General features: G+C 39.6%; 2 protein-coding genes across 3 annotated transcripts; one reads left to right on the top strand and one right to left on the bottom strand.

The window, feature by feature from the left end:
* Window positions 1-35: 35 nt before the first annotated feature.
* Window positions 36-6,557, top strand: nucb2a (nucleobindin 2a). Its single transcript, XM_069660719.1, has 13 exons — window positions 36-122; window positions 509-649; window positions 1,456-1,563; window positions 1,886-2,018; window positions 2,161-2,264; window positions 2,804-2,989; window positions 3,108-3,198; window positions 3,340-3,398; window positions 3,477-3,569; window positions 3,731-3,820; window positions 3,931-4,101; window positions 4,245-4,305; window positions 4,402-6,557. The coding sequence occupies exons 1-13, from the start codon at window positions 99-101 to the stop codon at window positions 4,626-4,628; spliced, it is 1,488 nt and encodes a 495-aa protein (XP_069516820.1). The 5' UTR covers window positions 36-98; the 3' UTR covers window positions 4,629-6,557.
* A 308-nt stretch (window positions 6,558-6,865) lies between these two features.
* Window positions 6,866-15,510, bottom strand: caprin1a (cell cycle associated protein 1a). 2 transcript variants are annotated; one of them, XM_069657265.1, is made up of 17 exons: window positions 15,394-15,510; window positions 13,803-13,937; window positions 13,563-13,625; window positions 13,245-13,331; window positions 12,613-12,854; window positions 12,391-12,473; window positions 12,129-12,284; window positions 11,987-12,039; window positions 11,789-11,872; window positions 11,521-11,682; window positions 11,033-11,141; window positions 10,881-10,942; window positions 10,498-10,629; window positions 10,106-10,265; window positions 7,904-8,092; window positions 7,652-7,758; window positions 6,866-7,475 (listed from the first exon to the last, which is right to left on the bottom strand). In XM_069657265.1, exons 2-17 carry the CDS (start codon window positions 13,935-13,937, stop codon window positions 7,389-7,391), a joined length of 1,911 nt encoding a protein of 636 aa, XP_069513366.1. In that variant the 5' UTR covers window positions 15,394-15,510; the 3' UTR covers window positions 6,866-7,388. The 2 variants fall into 2 exon arrangements, with proteins under 2 accessions (XP_069513366.1, XP_069513375.1); XM_069657274.1 differs by lacking the exon at window positions 10,498-10,629.
* Window positions 15,511-16,893: the final 1,383 nt, after the last annotated feature.

Below are 16,893 nucleotides of genomic sequence, written 5' to 3'. Positions count from 1 at the left end.
GTTAGCGCTAGCACGCACTCAACCTACCGTGCTTACTAGCGTGCTAGCTACCCACAAAGCTCCAGCTGAGAGGAAGCGACGGGAGGAAATCAGAACAGATGAGGTCCAGGATTCATAACAAAGTGAGTTTGCGAGTGACACGTATCTATGTTGATCTGTAGTGAAGCTTTTGACATTACGCGTAGTGTCATAAACATGTGACGTTAGCTTCAGTGCCTAGGCTGACAGCTTACATTAGTAGCTTAGGGGCTTGATTCTCATTAGCCATATCTGTCACTGTGCTAATGCTAAAACCAACAGCTTCCTCTGTATGTTATTAGCTAGCCAACAATAATGTACAACCATTGCAGATTAAAAAGGCTGTGTTATTTATATAAAACGAGGAAGGTTGCCACACAGCGAACTCTGTATACCCAGGGACACCTTGGTTGTTTAGTTTCACACACTGTTAAATGTGAATCATATTCAAATATATCATTGTTTTAACCACAATTGTCCTAATTTCCAGATGTGGTGGAGCCGGGCCCTTCTCACCGGCTGGGTTCTGCTGCTTGTCCAGTTGTTGTGTTTAGAGGCAGTGCCCATCAGTATGGATAAGACAAAAGTCAAAGAGCCAGAGAAAAAGAATGAAGAGCCCCCTGCTAGTGTGGTAAGAAGACACAATATATATAAACACCTAAATGTATACATATATTTCTTCAGAGAGCATGATTCCTGTTCTTTTGTTTTACAGCCATTATAGCTAGCCAACTGTACACATGCAGCAATAGATTAGAGAGTTGTTTCTGTCCATATCTAAACATCAATATTGAACGGGTTTGCTGTTAGGTTACTTGTTTCAGTTTTGTATAATTGTGCACAAATCCCACATATGGGAATTGTTTTTACTGCTTGATATAGAGGACTTCCATTAGAGGTGCAAGAGGCCAGATAGAGTAGCTTTGTTAATTTGAGAAGGGTCTTTAATTCTAATTTATAGCGTGAATGATCCATAATTTCATTTGAGTTTCGTTGTTAGTTGCTATGCAGTTTTGTTGCTGTTAACAGCTGCTCAATAGGCAGTAAACAAGAGGCAATAATCCAGGCTAATTTACATGAGAGATGACCTGATGTCTTATTACACTACAGTTTATTTCCCTAATCAAACAATCCACAACCAGATGTTGTAGCTCTGTGGTGCACTCAGTGGCTCAGGAAGGGGGGTGTCTGTGTTAAATGTTGACATATTAGCTCAGCAGTGTGTACAGAAATACAATGACTAAACCTGTCATCTCTGACACCTGGTCAAAGGATCTTTTATGTTTGTTAGCCCAAACATAATATATCCTATGAAAGCAACTTTACACAACCTTCAATACATGATCAAATATTGTCATTGTAGGATTACTTTTTGTGTTACCTCTAATTTATCATAAAGAGTTTTTTAATTGAAATTTGATCTGTTTAATTTTACAGGACACTGGACTCCACTATGACCGCTACCTCAGGGAAGTCATCGATTTTCTGGAGAAAGATCAGCATTTCAGAGAAAAGCTTCACAACACAGACATGGAGGACATCAAGGTATCCTGCTTTTCTTTTGTTTGGTCTTATTAGCATGGCAGGAAGTTTTCACCAGCCCTGAGGAAACTAATAGTTAATCATTACGCTAACTGAATAATGGGCTTTCACTTGGTAAAATGCTAAAAATACTATAAATACAACAGTAGATTTTTTTTCTTCTCTTCTGGAGTTTTAGTCTTGTACCATTGTTCTCCAGTTTACAGATAACTGGAATCCAAAATGTTGTTGGGAAAGGTTTAATTCATTGATGTATTCACATGCAGCGCTACAACCAACAAATCTTAAATTGCGCTAACTGTTGTATCATTCATGTAAAATACAGCAGGGCAAGCTGGCCAAAGAGCTGGACTTTGTCAGCCATCACGTCAGAACAAAACTGGATGAGTTGAAGAGGCAGGAGGTAAACAGACTCCGAACCCTGATTAAGGCCAAGCAAGACATCGAAGGAGGGAATGGTATGTTGAGCTACAGACATTTCTTTTTAAATTTGACCTTCATTTTATATTTAAAGATTAGAGGTGAATACATTATGAGGAAAATGCTGTTTTATCTGTCTATACATGTGTTTATTTATGTCATCTGTCACTCCCTGTGTAGACATAGCCGTGGACCACCAGGCTCTGCTGAAACAGTTTGAGTACCTGAACCACATGAACCCACATACATTTGAAGTGGATGACCTGGATCGGCTCATTAAATCGGTAAATATCTTTGTTACTATGTTACATAAATTAAGGACATATTCACACTGTTCCACATTGTAATTGGGGTGCAAACACAAGGCAGAAAACAAGGACACCCGTTACCGAATCATTGGCACAGTAGAGAAACATTGGAACAGGACAAAACACAACTGCTTTATTTGTACGCCAGGAGCGGCCCACAAGAAGATGATACATGCTTTAGGGCCTGCAAATATTTTCCAATCAGTGTGAACAAACATAAAGTGACTTTGCTTCATAATTATACAGACGATGTTCACTATGATGGATTGCCAATCTGAAGTATGGTCAGTCTTGACAAGTTGGTTTTAGAACCAAAATTAATGGAGCCTGTAAGGGGTACAGCCTTACAAAGTCATTAGCTCTATGTGCAGCATGCATGCAGTATTTTCAGGTGTGCTTGCAGCATGTGCAAAAACTATAGCCTCATAACTGTCGAGTAGGATGTAGCACTAGATTAACTATTGATTTGAATCAAGGTGTTTTAACAGGCCTTGTAATTGTTTGTCCCCTGCAAGGCCACTAAAGATCTGGAGAACTATGACAAAGAGAGACACGATGAGTTCAAGAGGTATGAAATGATGAAAGAGCACGACAGACGGGAACACCTTAAATCACTCGATGAGGATGAAAGAAAGAAAGAGGAAGAGCACTATGAGGAGATGAAGAAGAAGCATGCCGACCACCCCAAAGTCAACCACCCGGTAAGCCTAACTTAAGTTCACTAATATGTTCTTTATTATAACTTGTTAATTTACTTAGCGTTGATATGGATTGTTTATGCAGCAATAATTCAAATGTAAATATGCGTCCATGTTGCAGGGTAGCCAGAATCAACTGAAGGAGGTGTGGGAGGAAGCTGATGGCTTGGACCCTGAAGATTTTGACCCAAAGACCTTTTTCAACCTGCATGGTAAGACCTTTCAACTGTTAAAGACTGGAGAGATAATGTCCATGTATTCAGTGCTACATACTCTGTATTTTCTTTTAATATTATATAAATTTTTTTTGCTATGTTTTATAATATCTACTATAAAATGATCTCAATATGCAGATACCAATGGAGACGGCTTTTTCGATGAACAGGAACTGGAGGCATTATTCACCAAAGAGGTAAATCCCCAGCATCTGAAAATGTTTAATGTTTCAGTGAATGGTCTTTGCACTGACTGTTCGTCTTTGTGACTTTAGCTGGAAAAGATTTATGACCCCACCAATGAAGAGGACGACATGGTGGAAATGGAGGAAGAAAGGCTTCGTATGAGAGAGCATGTTATGAATGAGGTACAGTAACTTACTCTAGGAGCCCTATTTCCTTGAAACTGTCTGTTTTGCATATGTAACTAAATAGAGACCTGTATCTGCTATATTTTGCCTTGACTCTGTTAATAATCTAAAGAATTGATTTCTTTATATGAAGCTCTTTGCTCCTGTCCTTGTCACAGGTGGATTCCAACAAAGACAGGCTTGTTTCCTTAGACGAGTTCCTGGTTGCGACCAAGAAAAAAGAATTCCTGGAGCCAGATAGCTGGGAGGTGAGACACAACCTTTTATTTATGTTGACGTTATTCAAGAGTAATATACTAAAACAGTTGTAATTAAAGAAGTTTAATAAACGGCTTCACATTTCCATTTTGTTCCTCAGACCCTGGAGCAGAACCAGGCGTACACAGACGAGGAGATGAGGGAGTTTGAGGAGCATCTTGTTCAGCAGGAACAGGACCTCAACCTGAAGGCTGTGGACCTCCAGAAACAGAGAGACGAGCTAGAGAGACAACAGGAGCAGCTTAATGCACAGAAAATTGAACTACAACAGGTAAGGAACTGTGCACATTGGATGCAATAGGTTTATAAGTAACTAGTTATTCTGTAGAGAATTCATGTTAATGTTTTCTATAAAGAACCTCAATCACTTTTCAAATAAAGAAAGAAACCTTGTATGAAACTGGATTTTTACAGGCAGTTGAGCATATGGAACGGCTGAAAACACAAAAAGTAGACCCCCCTCCAGAGGTTCACGGTGAGTATCGATTGCACCCGTTGTTTGTCTTTTGTTGACAGTTGTTTAAAATCACAGGCGGACCTCTGGAAATATAAAACTGCCTCTTTGTTACAGTTGAAGGAAATGCTGTCCCAGAGATACATGAATTTGATAACCAGTTGCATCCTGAACACGAGGCCCAACAAGCGCATCATCCTGCACCTCCAGCTCCTCAAGATACACCTCAGGAACACCAAGAACCACTACATCAAGACCTGGCCCAGCAAGGGCTCCCCCAGACACACCAGGATCTTCCCCCAGGCCACCAAGAAGCAGCACAAGGCCTGCATAACGTGCCATAAGAGTGCTGTCCGAACTTCCACAACCAGACTTTTGCAGCACCTCCACTCCAGTGGCAGAGGAGGAGTCCCTCCTGAGTATTGGGCGTCTTAACAGGAATGACGCTGGAGTTTGGAGGACACCTGAGATGAAGGACAGCCGCACAAAAGGAATTCCTGTTGAACACTAGTGTTTGAGAATAACTGTAATCCTCGGATTACATAACAGAATTACAATAATTAAAGACCAACCAAGGACATACATCTTAAACTGTGCAAACTTTTACATTAGCAGTGGGAAAAAAAGAATGTTTAGTTATACAAAAATATAATTTAGTTGAGCTGTCTTGACCTGCTGTTTGCTGTTCAAAGTACAGAACCTCTGAAATGACATGCTGCTGCCTGTGTGAGACTGTTGAAGGGGTAAGGTGTAAAAAACAGTTTTATTTTTATCAATTTGACTTTGATTTTTTGACTTGACTATAGAGATAGCCCCAGTAATCTTAAAAAACAAAAGAAAAAAAGAATACGTTTACTTGTGTGGCCTGGGGTGAAATGAATTTTACTGGACTGCATCAAACATCTATATAAATTAAGTTCAAGAGACATTTTTTAGATTTTCTATGACAGCATTAAGAGCAAAAGAGGCACTATGGCAATTTTAACAAGCAAACAGCATTTTGATGTCCATTTTGTTTAAGTGTAAGGACTGGATACAGATGAGTATAGTTTCATTTAACCACAATCTTCAGGGCTTCGGTCAGATTCTTCACAGTTCATTTCCATCATCTCCAGCTGACACTGCACACTACACTACTTTTGCTACGTTCTTAATGTTACTCATGTTTGCTGTTGTCACCTGTCTGCTGTTTAGGACAGTTTTAATTGTAGAAAATGCTTGCTCTGCCTATCAAGGCATTGGGTACGAGACTTCAGAAACTCTGCTGCTGCTCTCCAATGGCTTTGATATTGAAAACAATAAAGGTCCCAAGTTCATTAAATAAAGAGAGGTAAGAATATCCCTCTCTTCAACAAACATTTCTCCTACTTCATCACCACTAAAGTTGTGCAGATTGATATTGAAAGGGAGATTCAGGTTGCTCACAGTATGGTTGACTAAATGTGGCCTCTAAAAGGATTAAATTACTGATACACTTAAAAGTATGATGGGCATTTTGATTTAGGCCCATTGTTCATGCACAACGTGTATGTGTTTATTTATGAGTTGATCTTTCTTGATCATGATTTTAAATTTGTTTTATGAAACAGTTTTGATGTTAAGAATCGCATTTTATCATTTGAGTTGTCGGGTTTTACTCTGATGTCTCAAGAATTTTGATGAAGCAACTACCGGATTTATTAAAATCGTCCAGTTAATCTGAAAATTGCTCTGAGTTTGTAGGAGCCGTGTCTTTTTATTGTCTGACTAACATTGTTGAAGTCTGATTTGCGTTCAGTTCACATCGCTGTATTTGGCACCAGATGTGTATTACTTGATCCTAATTTGAAAAACTTAAAGCATGGCTTTTTTTCCTGTTCTGATCTGTTTGGTGTAGTTGCTGTGCTCTCCAGGTTGCTTTTTTCACATTATGTTGTAGTTTTTCTTCGCTGGCAGACTACTGGCAAAGGTGTTGACTCTTTGAGACTTTTTACTGCAGAAGGCCCTGTTTGCATACAGTTAAAATAACATGTCTGCCTTATTGTGGTTTTTCTTTTGACATAGAAAACATTTTGTTTTTTTGCAGTTTCATTTGTTTTCTGTGTGCCAAGTGATTCTTTGAGACAATACTGCATCAACATTTGCACAAAATGTACAGGCGGCGTACTCTGGTCGCTTGCTGCTGGATAAAATACAGTGATTTGAAGAAACTGTACACCTCAGTTCAATACAATAAAACAGTGATGACCTTTCAGCTTGTGTAAATGAGTTGATCACTTGATGAATCAGATAAAACCTGCAATACAATCAAAAACAAGTCAGTACAGACAATCCATGCATACAATAAAAAAAAGTAGCATTATATTTTAAAGTGGAAATCATCAATACTACCACAGCAAAAGGAACTTAATTATATGGTTTCATTTTTGGTGATTTGTCTGTCCTGACAGTTTACTCCTCGTGTGCAGGCTTATTTTGCCTGTATTCATGTGAATGCAACACATGCACTGCACCAGTTTTCACTGGGATTGTGTTGGAAAAGTTTTCAGAATTATTAAACTTAAATACACACCAAAGCAGAAAAGTAGTAGCAGTAAACAGATGGTAATAGAACACAACTTTATTGAAACAGTCTCAACCAATAACATCAGCGTACAAAGAGGTGGTGGCGCAAGAGATGACGGGGTAAAAAAAGAAACAAAAACAAAACAAAAAGAACATTTAATGCCTTTATGAAAAGAGGAAAAAGTGTCTGACAGCACAGGGCAGAAAAAGAAAATCATTCTCATGGAATCAGATCGACAGTGGCAGGGTATTTTTTGCATTTATTTTGTACAAAAAATAAATTAATGAAATCTTTCAAGTTTACAGGAATATCTATATGTTGTTTTATATCACACAGACTTGCTGATAATCCTACATGTGGTGAAGTTCAGCATTTTGTGTTAAAACAATTAGAGGATCTAGACAGACCGAAGCAGGCTGACTCTGATAAGTAGGCCAGGAGTTAAAAAAATAAGATTACCAATGAGAAACAAAACGTTGTTATAAAAGTGAGCTGGGGAGAACACATTCAAAAATCCTGAATGTTAAACGTGGCGCGACTTGACGGTCCTTCGGATCTTTTAGGATCGCATTGCTTGAGCATTTCCTCGAGACAAACCTCGGGGTCCTTGGGCGGCTCCCCGCTTGTAGTTCGGCTGATATCCCTCCTGGAATGGTAATTAAAAATTAAGTTTATTATTGTAATTGAAGAAAGAGCACGTGTTTAAAATAGCTATATAACAAATTTGAAAATGTAAAGACAATACACAGACAGAAACATATAAGATAATGTATCAGGTTTTTGGTACATAAAAGCTATTTAATGGTAAAAAGGAAAAGTTACCCGCTGGTAGGTGTTGTTGGAATAGTCCCGGGACGTGTTGAATTGGGTTTGACCATAACCACTGCTGGGAGGATTTGAGAAAGGAGGGCGATAGGCTTCATATCCCCCTGATGACAAAAGACATTAGAATCAACATTGAATCAAAGAAATATCAATTAACAAAATAAAGGTTTCAACATGTTCTGTGTCTTTGCAATGAATCATTTAACCTCATAACTATTTTTCTCTGTGAAACATAGATTGCTGTCGTACCTCTGAATCCATTGGAGGAGCCCCTGTATCCGTTCATCATGCCGCGGGGGTTTCTGGGTCCACCCCTGGGCACAGCTCTGCTGTTGTAAAACGACTGTCCCGACTGTCCGAACCCTGCTCCTGGAGAGGACTCTTCATGGCCTCCAGCCGAGGGCATGACCTGGTCTTGGGGCTGGAATCCACCAACAACTAGACAGAAGCAAACGAGAAGGAAGACTTTATAAGTCTGATGCACAGGGGGATGGTCTGTTCGGCAGTTTGGCTTTAAAACACAAAATAACTTTCTACAAGCTGCACAAGCTGCAGTTTTATCGCCTCATGTTATGCTGACTGACTCCTATTTTTACTTTACTGTCACCACTGGGATATTTTGTCATGAAAATGTACATAAATCAGCATCAAAAAAGATATAGAAGCACTGGCATAAGCTAGTTTTCATCTGCAGTCTGATGTTGTTAGGCTTCCCTAAGATAACAGGAATAATACATTTTATACTCACTCGCTTATAGAGTAAGGTAAAGGTAGATGTGATGCCCAACGATGTCCCCTGTGTATATACAGTGCTGTGAAAAAGTATTTGCCCCCCTCCTGATTTCTTGTATTTTTGCATATTTATCACACTTAAATGTTTCAGATCATCAAACTAATTTTAATATTAGACAAAGATAACCAGAGTAAATACAAAATGCAGTTTTTAAATGATTTAATTTATTAAGGGAAAAAAGTTACCACACCTACCTGGCCCTATGTGAAAAAGTAATTGCCCCCCCTTGATAAATCACAAATTAACTGTGATTAACCACATTTTTTGGAAAGCTGAGTTCAATTTCACGAGCCACACCCAGGCATGATTACTGCCAGACCTGTTGAAACAAGAAATAGCGCCTGTCTGACAAAGTGAAGTAGGCTAAAAGATCTGAAAAAGCAACACATCATGTCGCGATCTAAAGAAATTCAAGAACAGATGAGAAACAAAGTCATTGACATCTATCAGTCTGGAAAGGGTTACAAAGCCATTTCTAAGGCTTTGGGACTCCAGCGAACCACAGTGAGAGCCATTATCCACACATGGAAACAGTGGTGAATCTTCCCAGGAGTGGCCGGCCTACCAAAATTACTCCAAGAGCACATCGACGACTCATCCAGGAGGTCACAAAAGAACCCAGAACAACATCTAAAGAACTGCAGGCCTCACTTGCCTCAGTTAAGGTCAGTGTCCATGATTCAACAATAAGAAAGACATTTGGCAAAAATGGCATCCATGGGAGAGTTCCAAGGAGAAAACCACTGCTGACCAAAAAGAACACAAAGCCTCGTCTCACATTTGCCACAACACATCTTGATGATCCTCAAGACTTTTGGGGAAATATTCTGTGGACTGACGAGGCAAAAGTTGAACTTTTTGGAAGGTGTGCGTCCCGTTACATCTGGCGTAAAACTAACACAGCATTTCACAAAAAAAGACCATCATACCAACAGTCAAACATGGTGGTGGTAGTGTGATGGTCTGGGGCTGCTTTGCTGCGTCAGGAACTGGACAACTATTCGTAATTGATGGAACCATGAATTCTGCTCTCTACCAGAAAATCCTGAAGGAGAATGTCCGGCCATCAGTTCAAGACCTCAAGCTCAAGCGCACTTGGGTTATGCAGCAGGACAATGATACGAAACACCAGCAAGTCCACCTCTGAATGGCTTAAAAAAACAAAATGAAGGTTTTGGAGTGGCCTAGTCAAAGTCCGGACTTAAATCCGATTGAGATGCTGTGGCATGACCTTAAACAGGCCGTTCCTGCTCGAAAACCCTCCAATGTGGCTGAATTACAACAATTCTGTAAAGAAGAGTGGGCCAGAATTCCTCCACAGCGATGTAAAAGACTCATTGCCGGTTATCGCAAAAGCTTGATTGCAGTTGTTGCCGCCAAGGGTGGCACAACCAGTTATTAGGTTTAGGGGGCAATTACTTTTTCACATAGGGCCAGGTAGGTTTGGTAACTTTTTTACCGTTTCCATTTAAAAACTGCATTTTGTATTTACTCTGTTTATCTTTGTCTAATATTAAAATTTGTTTGATGATCTGAAACATTTAAGTGTGCCAAAATGAAAAAATATAAGAAATCAGGAAGGGGGCAAATACTTTTTCACAGCACTGTATAATGTGCTTCATCTAAAGACATGCATGAAACCACAGCTTTCCCCTCACCTGACTGTAATGTCTCCTGTGGGATGTCCGGCTGTTCTACAGAACTCTCTGACTGGTTGCTGAAGCTCTGCCCAAAACCACCGGGGAACTGCCCGGGCTGTTTTAGAGGATCTGCTTGACCATCAGTTGCTGGAGGTACAGGCGCATTCAGGTTAAATACCTGAAAGAGAGAAAGAAAGTTTTTTGATTTTCTGTCTGTACCAAAACAATACATCAATCAAAAGGCATGTCTGGAGCAAGATGTGTTAGGTAGGTTTGGGAAACAAGGGGTCTTGCTGTATTTTGTTGCAAACACAACAAGTATGGAACCTGATCTGCAGCATCTGTCAAATATGTCCAAACAAGTTCACTGTTGGATTAGTTATTTAGTTGGAGCCAGGTAGAAAGCATACCGCTTGCACTGACTGGAAGGGTGCTGCGTTGACATTGATGCCTCCAGTGTGGGAGGGTTTGGAGACAGGTGGAAAGGCAGAGGACAGGGGACATGGGGCTGGGGACTGCTCAGATGATAGAGACATCGGGGCCTGGGGAGGGAGGAAAGAAGGAGGAAAAAGAAAGGAAGGAAGGAAGGAAGGAAGGAAGGGAGGAAGGGAAGAGGGAATTCGGACAGCAAGGAAACAAGGATTGTGGAAAAATCAGTGGGGAAAATGGGATCTCTGATTTTTCATGTTTAACTCTGTACTACTCTTGTTATTCAATTAATGCACCACTATTTCAGGCAAATCCAAACAACCAAGTGTAAACAACTGTTCCCCGAAGAGTCTGCTCTACTTACTTGGGAGGATTCCTGTGGTCCTGACACTGCACTTGTTTGAGGAAGTCTGGACTCTGAGAGGGCTGTTTGGAAGAAAATAGGAAATAATATATGATGACAATATGTATTTAATAGAATCTGCTCAGAGTCAGGGTAAATTCACTGGCACTCACTTGGAGGGCAGCCCATCTGCTGCAGGTCAACGGTCTGACCAGGCTTCATCGGCTGGGCAGACACAATGGCAGGGTCCAGAGCCTGGCCGTCAAACTCCAACACAGAGTCCTAAGAGAACCAGAGGAGTAAAGGTATCGTTAGGTCATGAATCGGGTTTAGGGGCAATGCTGTAACAAAGTGTGTGTTGACAGTAGGCTATAACTTACAGTACTGGGTTCAATCTGCCTTTGTCAGCAAGCATTTACTCTACTTAATTGAAATGAACTGATGGGAAGTAAAGGTGGATGAGTCAGTGAAATATGCTTTTATCACAGAGATGGATCCTGATTTGATTATACTTGAGCTTTTTGACTTGAGTTGTTTTTTTCTATCTCACTTTTATCCTACTTAGGAAGGTAATACAAATGTGTGGAAAAAAACATTAAGGTTCCATCTCAGCAGTAATAACGCTGTGATGAACACTGCAGTATATGCTGGACCTTTGTACCTGCATGAAGTTGTACGTCCCTTGCATCTGGGCCATGAGGTCCTGCACTGCCTGCTTCCTTACCACTGGGTCGCTGACCGGAGCGGGAGCGACGTTGTTCACAGTAACGGTTGCTTCTGCAGCCAGATGGACAGGTGGCTGGTGCTGGAGGGAATTTACCATCTATTATACAAACAGACATGTGTGTCAGGCCCTTTAGAGAAGAAGGAGGTGTTAAAAATATGGTTAGTGGTATTAAGGAGTGATGCAATAAAGTAGTGCAGCATACCTGAGCCTCTGCTGTCCACTCCTCCACTTGGTCCTTGTCTGTACTGCTGTACGTTGTTTCGGGAATGAACTGTCTGTTTACAAACTATAAGACAAAACAAACTGAAAATGTAATCCAACATTAAAGAGAAAAAAAGCGTTCCACTGCAATGTTTGGATTTGTTTTAAAGAATGTGAAAAAAAACTATAGAAATCTCACCTCTGTGGTTTCTACTTTAACTGGCTCGGCGTATTTTTCAGGAGCTGTTCCTTCTGGAGAAAAGAAGCAAATGTGAGAGATGAATCCTTTCTGGGTCAAAGAAATATCTCACAAGCATTTCTGCTAATGTGTTGTTGGTTACCAGGTTCTGATGGCTGCATCACAGGCGTAGACTCAGCCACCACAATCTGCTCCTCCCGCTCCTCTTCCCCCTCACACGTCCCGTTCTGATGAGTTTGTGCTCTGTCAAAGTAACCACTCAGCAGCACTTTGTCCAGAATGTCCTTCAGTGACTTGTCTGGAACATAGACAGTATGCCAAGTCAGATAACAAAACATTAACACAGATTAAACATTAATTTAATCTGTTTGTGTGGTAGGGTAGAAAGCCATGAAAATACTTACATGTGCTCCCTGCAACGGCCTTGTCTCGGCCCTCAAGCAGTTCCCACAAGTGCAGGGAGGCCTCTTCATATTGTCCTGTCAACCTGCATGTTACACAACAGGGTAAATATGCAACTTGGTTGATTTGTATTGTCCTTACTCGCAAAGTATACTGTAAACACCAAACATAACTTACAAACACATAAATATTAGTTGCACTGAAAATGACAGGCTTGTTCATACCTGACATCATAGTTCCTGTCAGGTCCCACCAGTTTGTAGAACTCATCAAGCGATTTGAGGTCAGCATCAGTAAGCAAAGGGGACCCAGTGGCGTCTGGCCGTTTAAGGTCCTGCCTGACACTGTCGTCTCCCAACTGGTCCAGTAAAAACTGAAGCTCCAACACTGTCTTCAGTCGCTGTTGTTCCAGCTCCTCCCGCTGCAGCTGTTCCCGTCTTGCAGATTTCTTCACTGCCTTTTGAACCTGAACACACACACACACGGTTGGTTGCAAACAAATCATAGCTCTACCGAGTTCGACCAGCACTACCCTGCATATCACTGCACTTGTAAGATGTAGAATGTCAATGAGGCTTAATTCAGTAAATCTTTGTCATGTTATGTTGTTATGATATGCAGTCTCAAGTCCCAGCCCTGGAGTATGGCATCAGTTACAACAGGTCGTGGTAATAAGGTTGTTATATGTGTAAGCAAGATCTTGATATAGAGGTCACTTCTAAAAAGACAGAAGGAATACAGGCTTTTCTGATATTGTAACCAATAAATGTTACTTAAGAGCCATGACATGCTGATTTCAAATGAAAGATGACTACCAAAAAGTAAGTTATGAGAACAATGGTAAATCAGGTCTCACCTCTTGGCCCAATGCCAGGAAGCTCTTCTGCAATTCTCGTGCAAACTCAAGGTTGTTGATGATCTCTTGGTACTTTGTCAAAGCCTCCTTTAGGTAGAAAATTACATAAAAATTCAGATTTGTGCAACCCTTTTTTTTTCATTAAACAGGATACAGTAACAAACACAGTCGCAATGTTTTTCAGACTGTTGATATCACTGATGGGAGTTTATATAGGTAAGAAAAAAGACAAAAAATGTATTACAGTCTGCTGCATCAATATTGCAGCAGAGTGTAATAAAATAAATCAATACACAAACTGGCATTGTCTTATCTTACCAGCTGATCCTGATTAAGACTTTCTCCGTTGTCCTTCTTTGCCTGATAGTCATCCAGTTTGGACTGTGAAAACATGGAGAAAACTATTTCAGTTGAGATCAAATACAAGACAACAGATAGATTTTAAAAAATATCTTGTATTAAAAAAAACAAATGTAATAAATTAATTATAATAACTATTATAACTGTTGTTTAATATGCAAAATGTGGTTTAGTCTAAAAATATCAAACTAGAAATACCTTTTTCTTTTCCATGTTGCGAACCTTCTTGTCAACCACACCGAGAACCTGCTTCATTGTCTCACATTGACTTCCATTTCCCAGGTCTGGAATGGCAGACTGGACAGCACTGTTGCCAACCATCGCTGAAGGCATCTTCTCATGAGGAATACATGAAAGAGAAAGGAGTTAGACTGCAGAACACTGTAGTTGTATAAAATACATGTACATCACTTGTGATAGCTAAGATTTTCTTCATGCCATTACATAAGCTTACAAGGCAGCTGGGGAAAGTGTTGAAAAGCTTAACAGATTACTTTATAATATGTTTGTTGCCTCCATACAAGTTTACAATAGGATCTTCTGATTTTCAGTTAAAGATACTGTGAGGAACTTTCGGTTTGTCTTGATTTTGGCGCCCCCTGTGGACAAAGCCGTATTTTGTCCTGTACATGCTTAAGTGGTGGTTTTTAACAAAAAATATCATCCTGCTTTCTTTAACAGTAATATGTATCACTCACTTAAAATGTGTTTCAGTCAGTTTCATAACCAGTGAAAAACTCCTCACAGCAGCATCTGTAACATTTACTGAGTGTATGTGTGTATTTTTTTTTGAAAGCTGTTTGTGTGTGGGTGGTGATGTGTCCGTGATGGAGAGGAATAAGAAACATAAAGCTAAATACGACACTTAACTTTTTATTAAATTATACTTTTAAAAAGCAGCTGCCTTTTCAATTTGCAATGTCATTTCTTGCTTAAATTGTCACTGATCTCTATTTGATGTCCTGTCTGGGTCGACTTTAACCTGACTGAGCTGTGGATTCAGTGCTGGGATTGCTTTAACAATATAAACATAGTAAGTGTTGTAATCAACAATAGGATACTGAAGCTAGATCTAGACCCACAACACTTGCTGGGCTAGGGGAGGTGGTACCGACGTGATAAAGCAAATCAGCCCGTTTTTGATTTGAGCTATGGAGCAAACAAAAGCGATTATGTTCTCCTGAAGTATATTACTGGCTAACAAAAATGCCTTGTCGGGACTACGTACATTTATGAACGTTGGTCTTAATTGGGACATTGACAGAGGAAGTTAGCACAAGTTAAAATGTTGGCCTTCTATTCAAAGTTAAAAACCCGAGCCCTCTTTAAGGCACCGGCTAAGCTCACTGACAGATGCTAGAAATACGCAAGTCAACTAACAGTGAGTCACGTTATGTCAGCCGACATAGTAAAATCATCTTTTTGGCTTTGTTAGCAAGCTAGCCGTTCACTGTTAGAACGTAAACGTTAGCTAGCTAAATCAAATCAATTTAATAATCGGCGAACACTGGTCCTAATCTCCTTGTCCTATTGTTAGCTGAGGAGCTAGCATGCTAGCTAATGTTATGCGGCTAATTAAACCGGATGTCAGTTAAAACACAGTAAGAAAAAACGGTATTCTAAAACGATATATAAAAGTGGTGTCGTTACAAGACGTTAATAGCGGTTAAACAAAGACGAGCTCGAGACGCTGCGAGAACTCGTTGTGTGCAGTCGCCTCAAGTAAAGATGACTAAAGACGATTTATTGGGTTAACAACTATATGTTGGTGATGATACGAATCTCATACCTTTATACTCTTTGTCTTCAAAGAGATTTCCTTGGTCCGATGAAGTGTTAGCTGTATGAGAGCAGTCCCTATCTCTTACTTTCAGTGGTATTTTTCTAGAAGGATGCTCAGGCTCACACCAGCCAATGGCTTACTCGCTGCTGCTGAGCTATCGGTAGCGGCTACAAGGACCCCTCTGATCGCCTCAAGATTGCCTGACAGTAAAATATGTACTACAATAGAGGACTCAACATCCTACTTTTAGTCTTGATGTTGCTGCACTGGATTATTTATCTGTATATCCATTTACATGCATTCTTAGTTTTACTGGAGCATTGGCAAAAATTAATTATACATCATATATTTTAATCTGTTAATCATGAAAATAATCTGCACATTATGCAACATGCTTGTTTAGTTATCAATAACAGACACAAGTATCCTTTCATCTGTTACCAGATTTATATAGCATATCAGAATTTCAGATAAAGTGAGGTCAACTGTTCGGTTATGTTTTCTCTAAATTGTATATGTCAGTATGAGAAAAAAACAACAACTATTTAGTCTATTGTCTCTGAGTGTCCCTTACACTGCCAGGAATCCATTTTTAAGGAGGAAGTTAGGTTTGCCTTATTTTACTTATTTATATATTGTAATTAGTTTTAATATATTCCATTTACTTATAATGGACTCATGCTCAAGAGTCTAAAATGTCCACTGGGTTTTAATTTTAATTGTAGATTTAATTGTAGAATGTTATACCCACCATTTTCCCAAAACATCTTAACATTTTCTAAAAAATAAAATACAGTGCAATTCATTTTGATGTCATCTTTCAGCCCTGAATATAAGTGTGTACACATACATCATGGAAATTTTATTTAAACGTAAGATCATTAATATCATCATGCCAAAGGTGTGAGGTCTGAACCTAGCTATTGTTTCTATAAAACAGATCTATAATAGATAATGATCTCTGCTTGTGCAGAACTCTCATCATTAAATCTGAGGATTTGATGAAATGATGAAGGTGTAGGGCATGGATTTGATAAATCCATAGCAAAATGTAATAGCAAAGAATGTCCAGAAGATGGCGCAAGTGTCTGATATACTGGAGGGGTAAATCGTGCTGCCAAATTACCTCTCAAGCCAAATTCAGTTGCTGCTGTCTCAGATGGTCCTCTGATGTGTGTTCACTGTGGTGTTGTTGGAATATTAAATTGGTTTCCCTTGGTCTTTCTGTAGGTCACAGTGATGTGCAAAGTAGTATGCAAGGAGTAAATGCAACAAGTAAAATGTAGAAGTGCAACAGCAAAGACGAGAACCAAGATCTATTTTTCTGCAGTTGACATACAGTATATTTACAACTCTAATTTAATCCAGTTTTGTTCCATGATGGGTATACAATAAAAGATTCAGAGAAATATTCATATTTTGAAAGTTTAAATCTCTCATTCTTTATATCATGTGGTAAATGAACAACATATGCGAGCACCAGAGGTTTCAAAACCTTTAGAGTTT

The sequence above is a fragment of the Semicossyphus pulcher genome, unplaced genomic scaffold, assembly GCF_022749685.1.
Source record: "Semicossyphus pulcher isolate SPU_LCO1_2020_fin unplaced genomic scaffold, fSemPul1.0.p SCAF_1, whole genome shotgun sequence".
Taxonomy (NCBI): domain Eukaryota; kingdom Metazoa; phylum Chordata; class Actinopteri; order Labriformes; family Labridae; genus Semicossyphus; species Semicossyphus pulcher.
This window is presented reverse-complemented; position numbering and strand designations above follow the sequence as displayed.

Excerpts from the sequence above, each read along its gene's own strand:
- nucb2a (XM_069660719.1), top strand. The coding sequence starts at position 99 with ATGAGGTCCAGGATTCATAACAAA. Across the intron at positions 650-1,455 it reads AAGAGCCCCCTGCTAGTGTG|GACACTGGACTCCACTATGA; the intron begins GTAAGAAGACAC and ends TTAATTTTACAG. Across the intron at positions 3,199-3,339 it reads GACCTTTTTCAACCTGCATG|ATACCAATGGAGACGGCTTT; the intron begins GTAAGACCTTTC and ends CTCAATATGCAG.
- caprin1a (XM_069657265.1), bottom strand. The coding sequence starts at position 13,937 with ATGCCTTCAGCGATGGTTGGCAACAGTGCTGTCCAGTCTGCCATTCCA. Across the intron at positions 11,142-11,520 it reads GGACGTACAACTTCATGCAG|GACTCTGTGTTGGAGTTTGA; the intron begins GTACAAAGGTCC and ends TGGTTCTCTTAG. Across the intron at positions 7,759-7,903 it reads CTCCTCCAATGGATTCAGAG|GGGGATATGAAGCCTATCGC; the intron begins GTACGACAGCAA and ends TTTTGTCATCAG.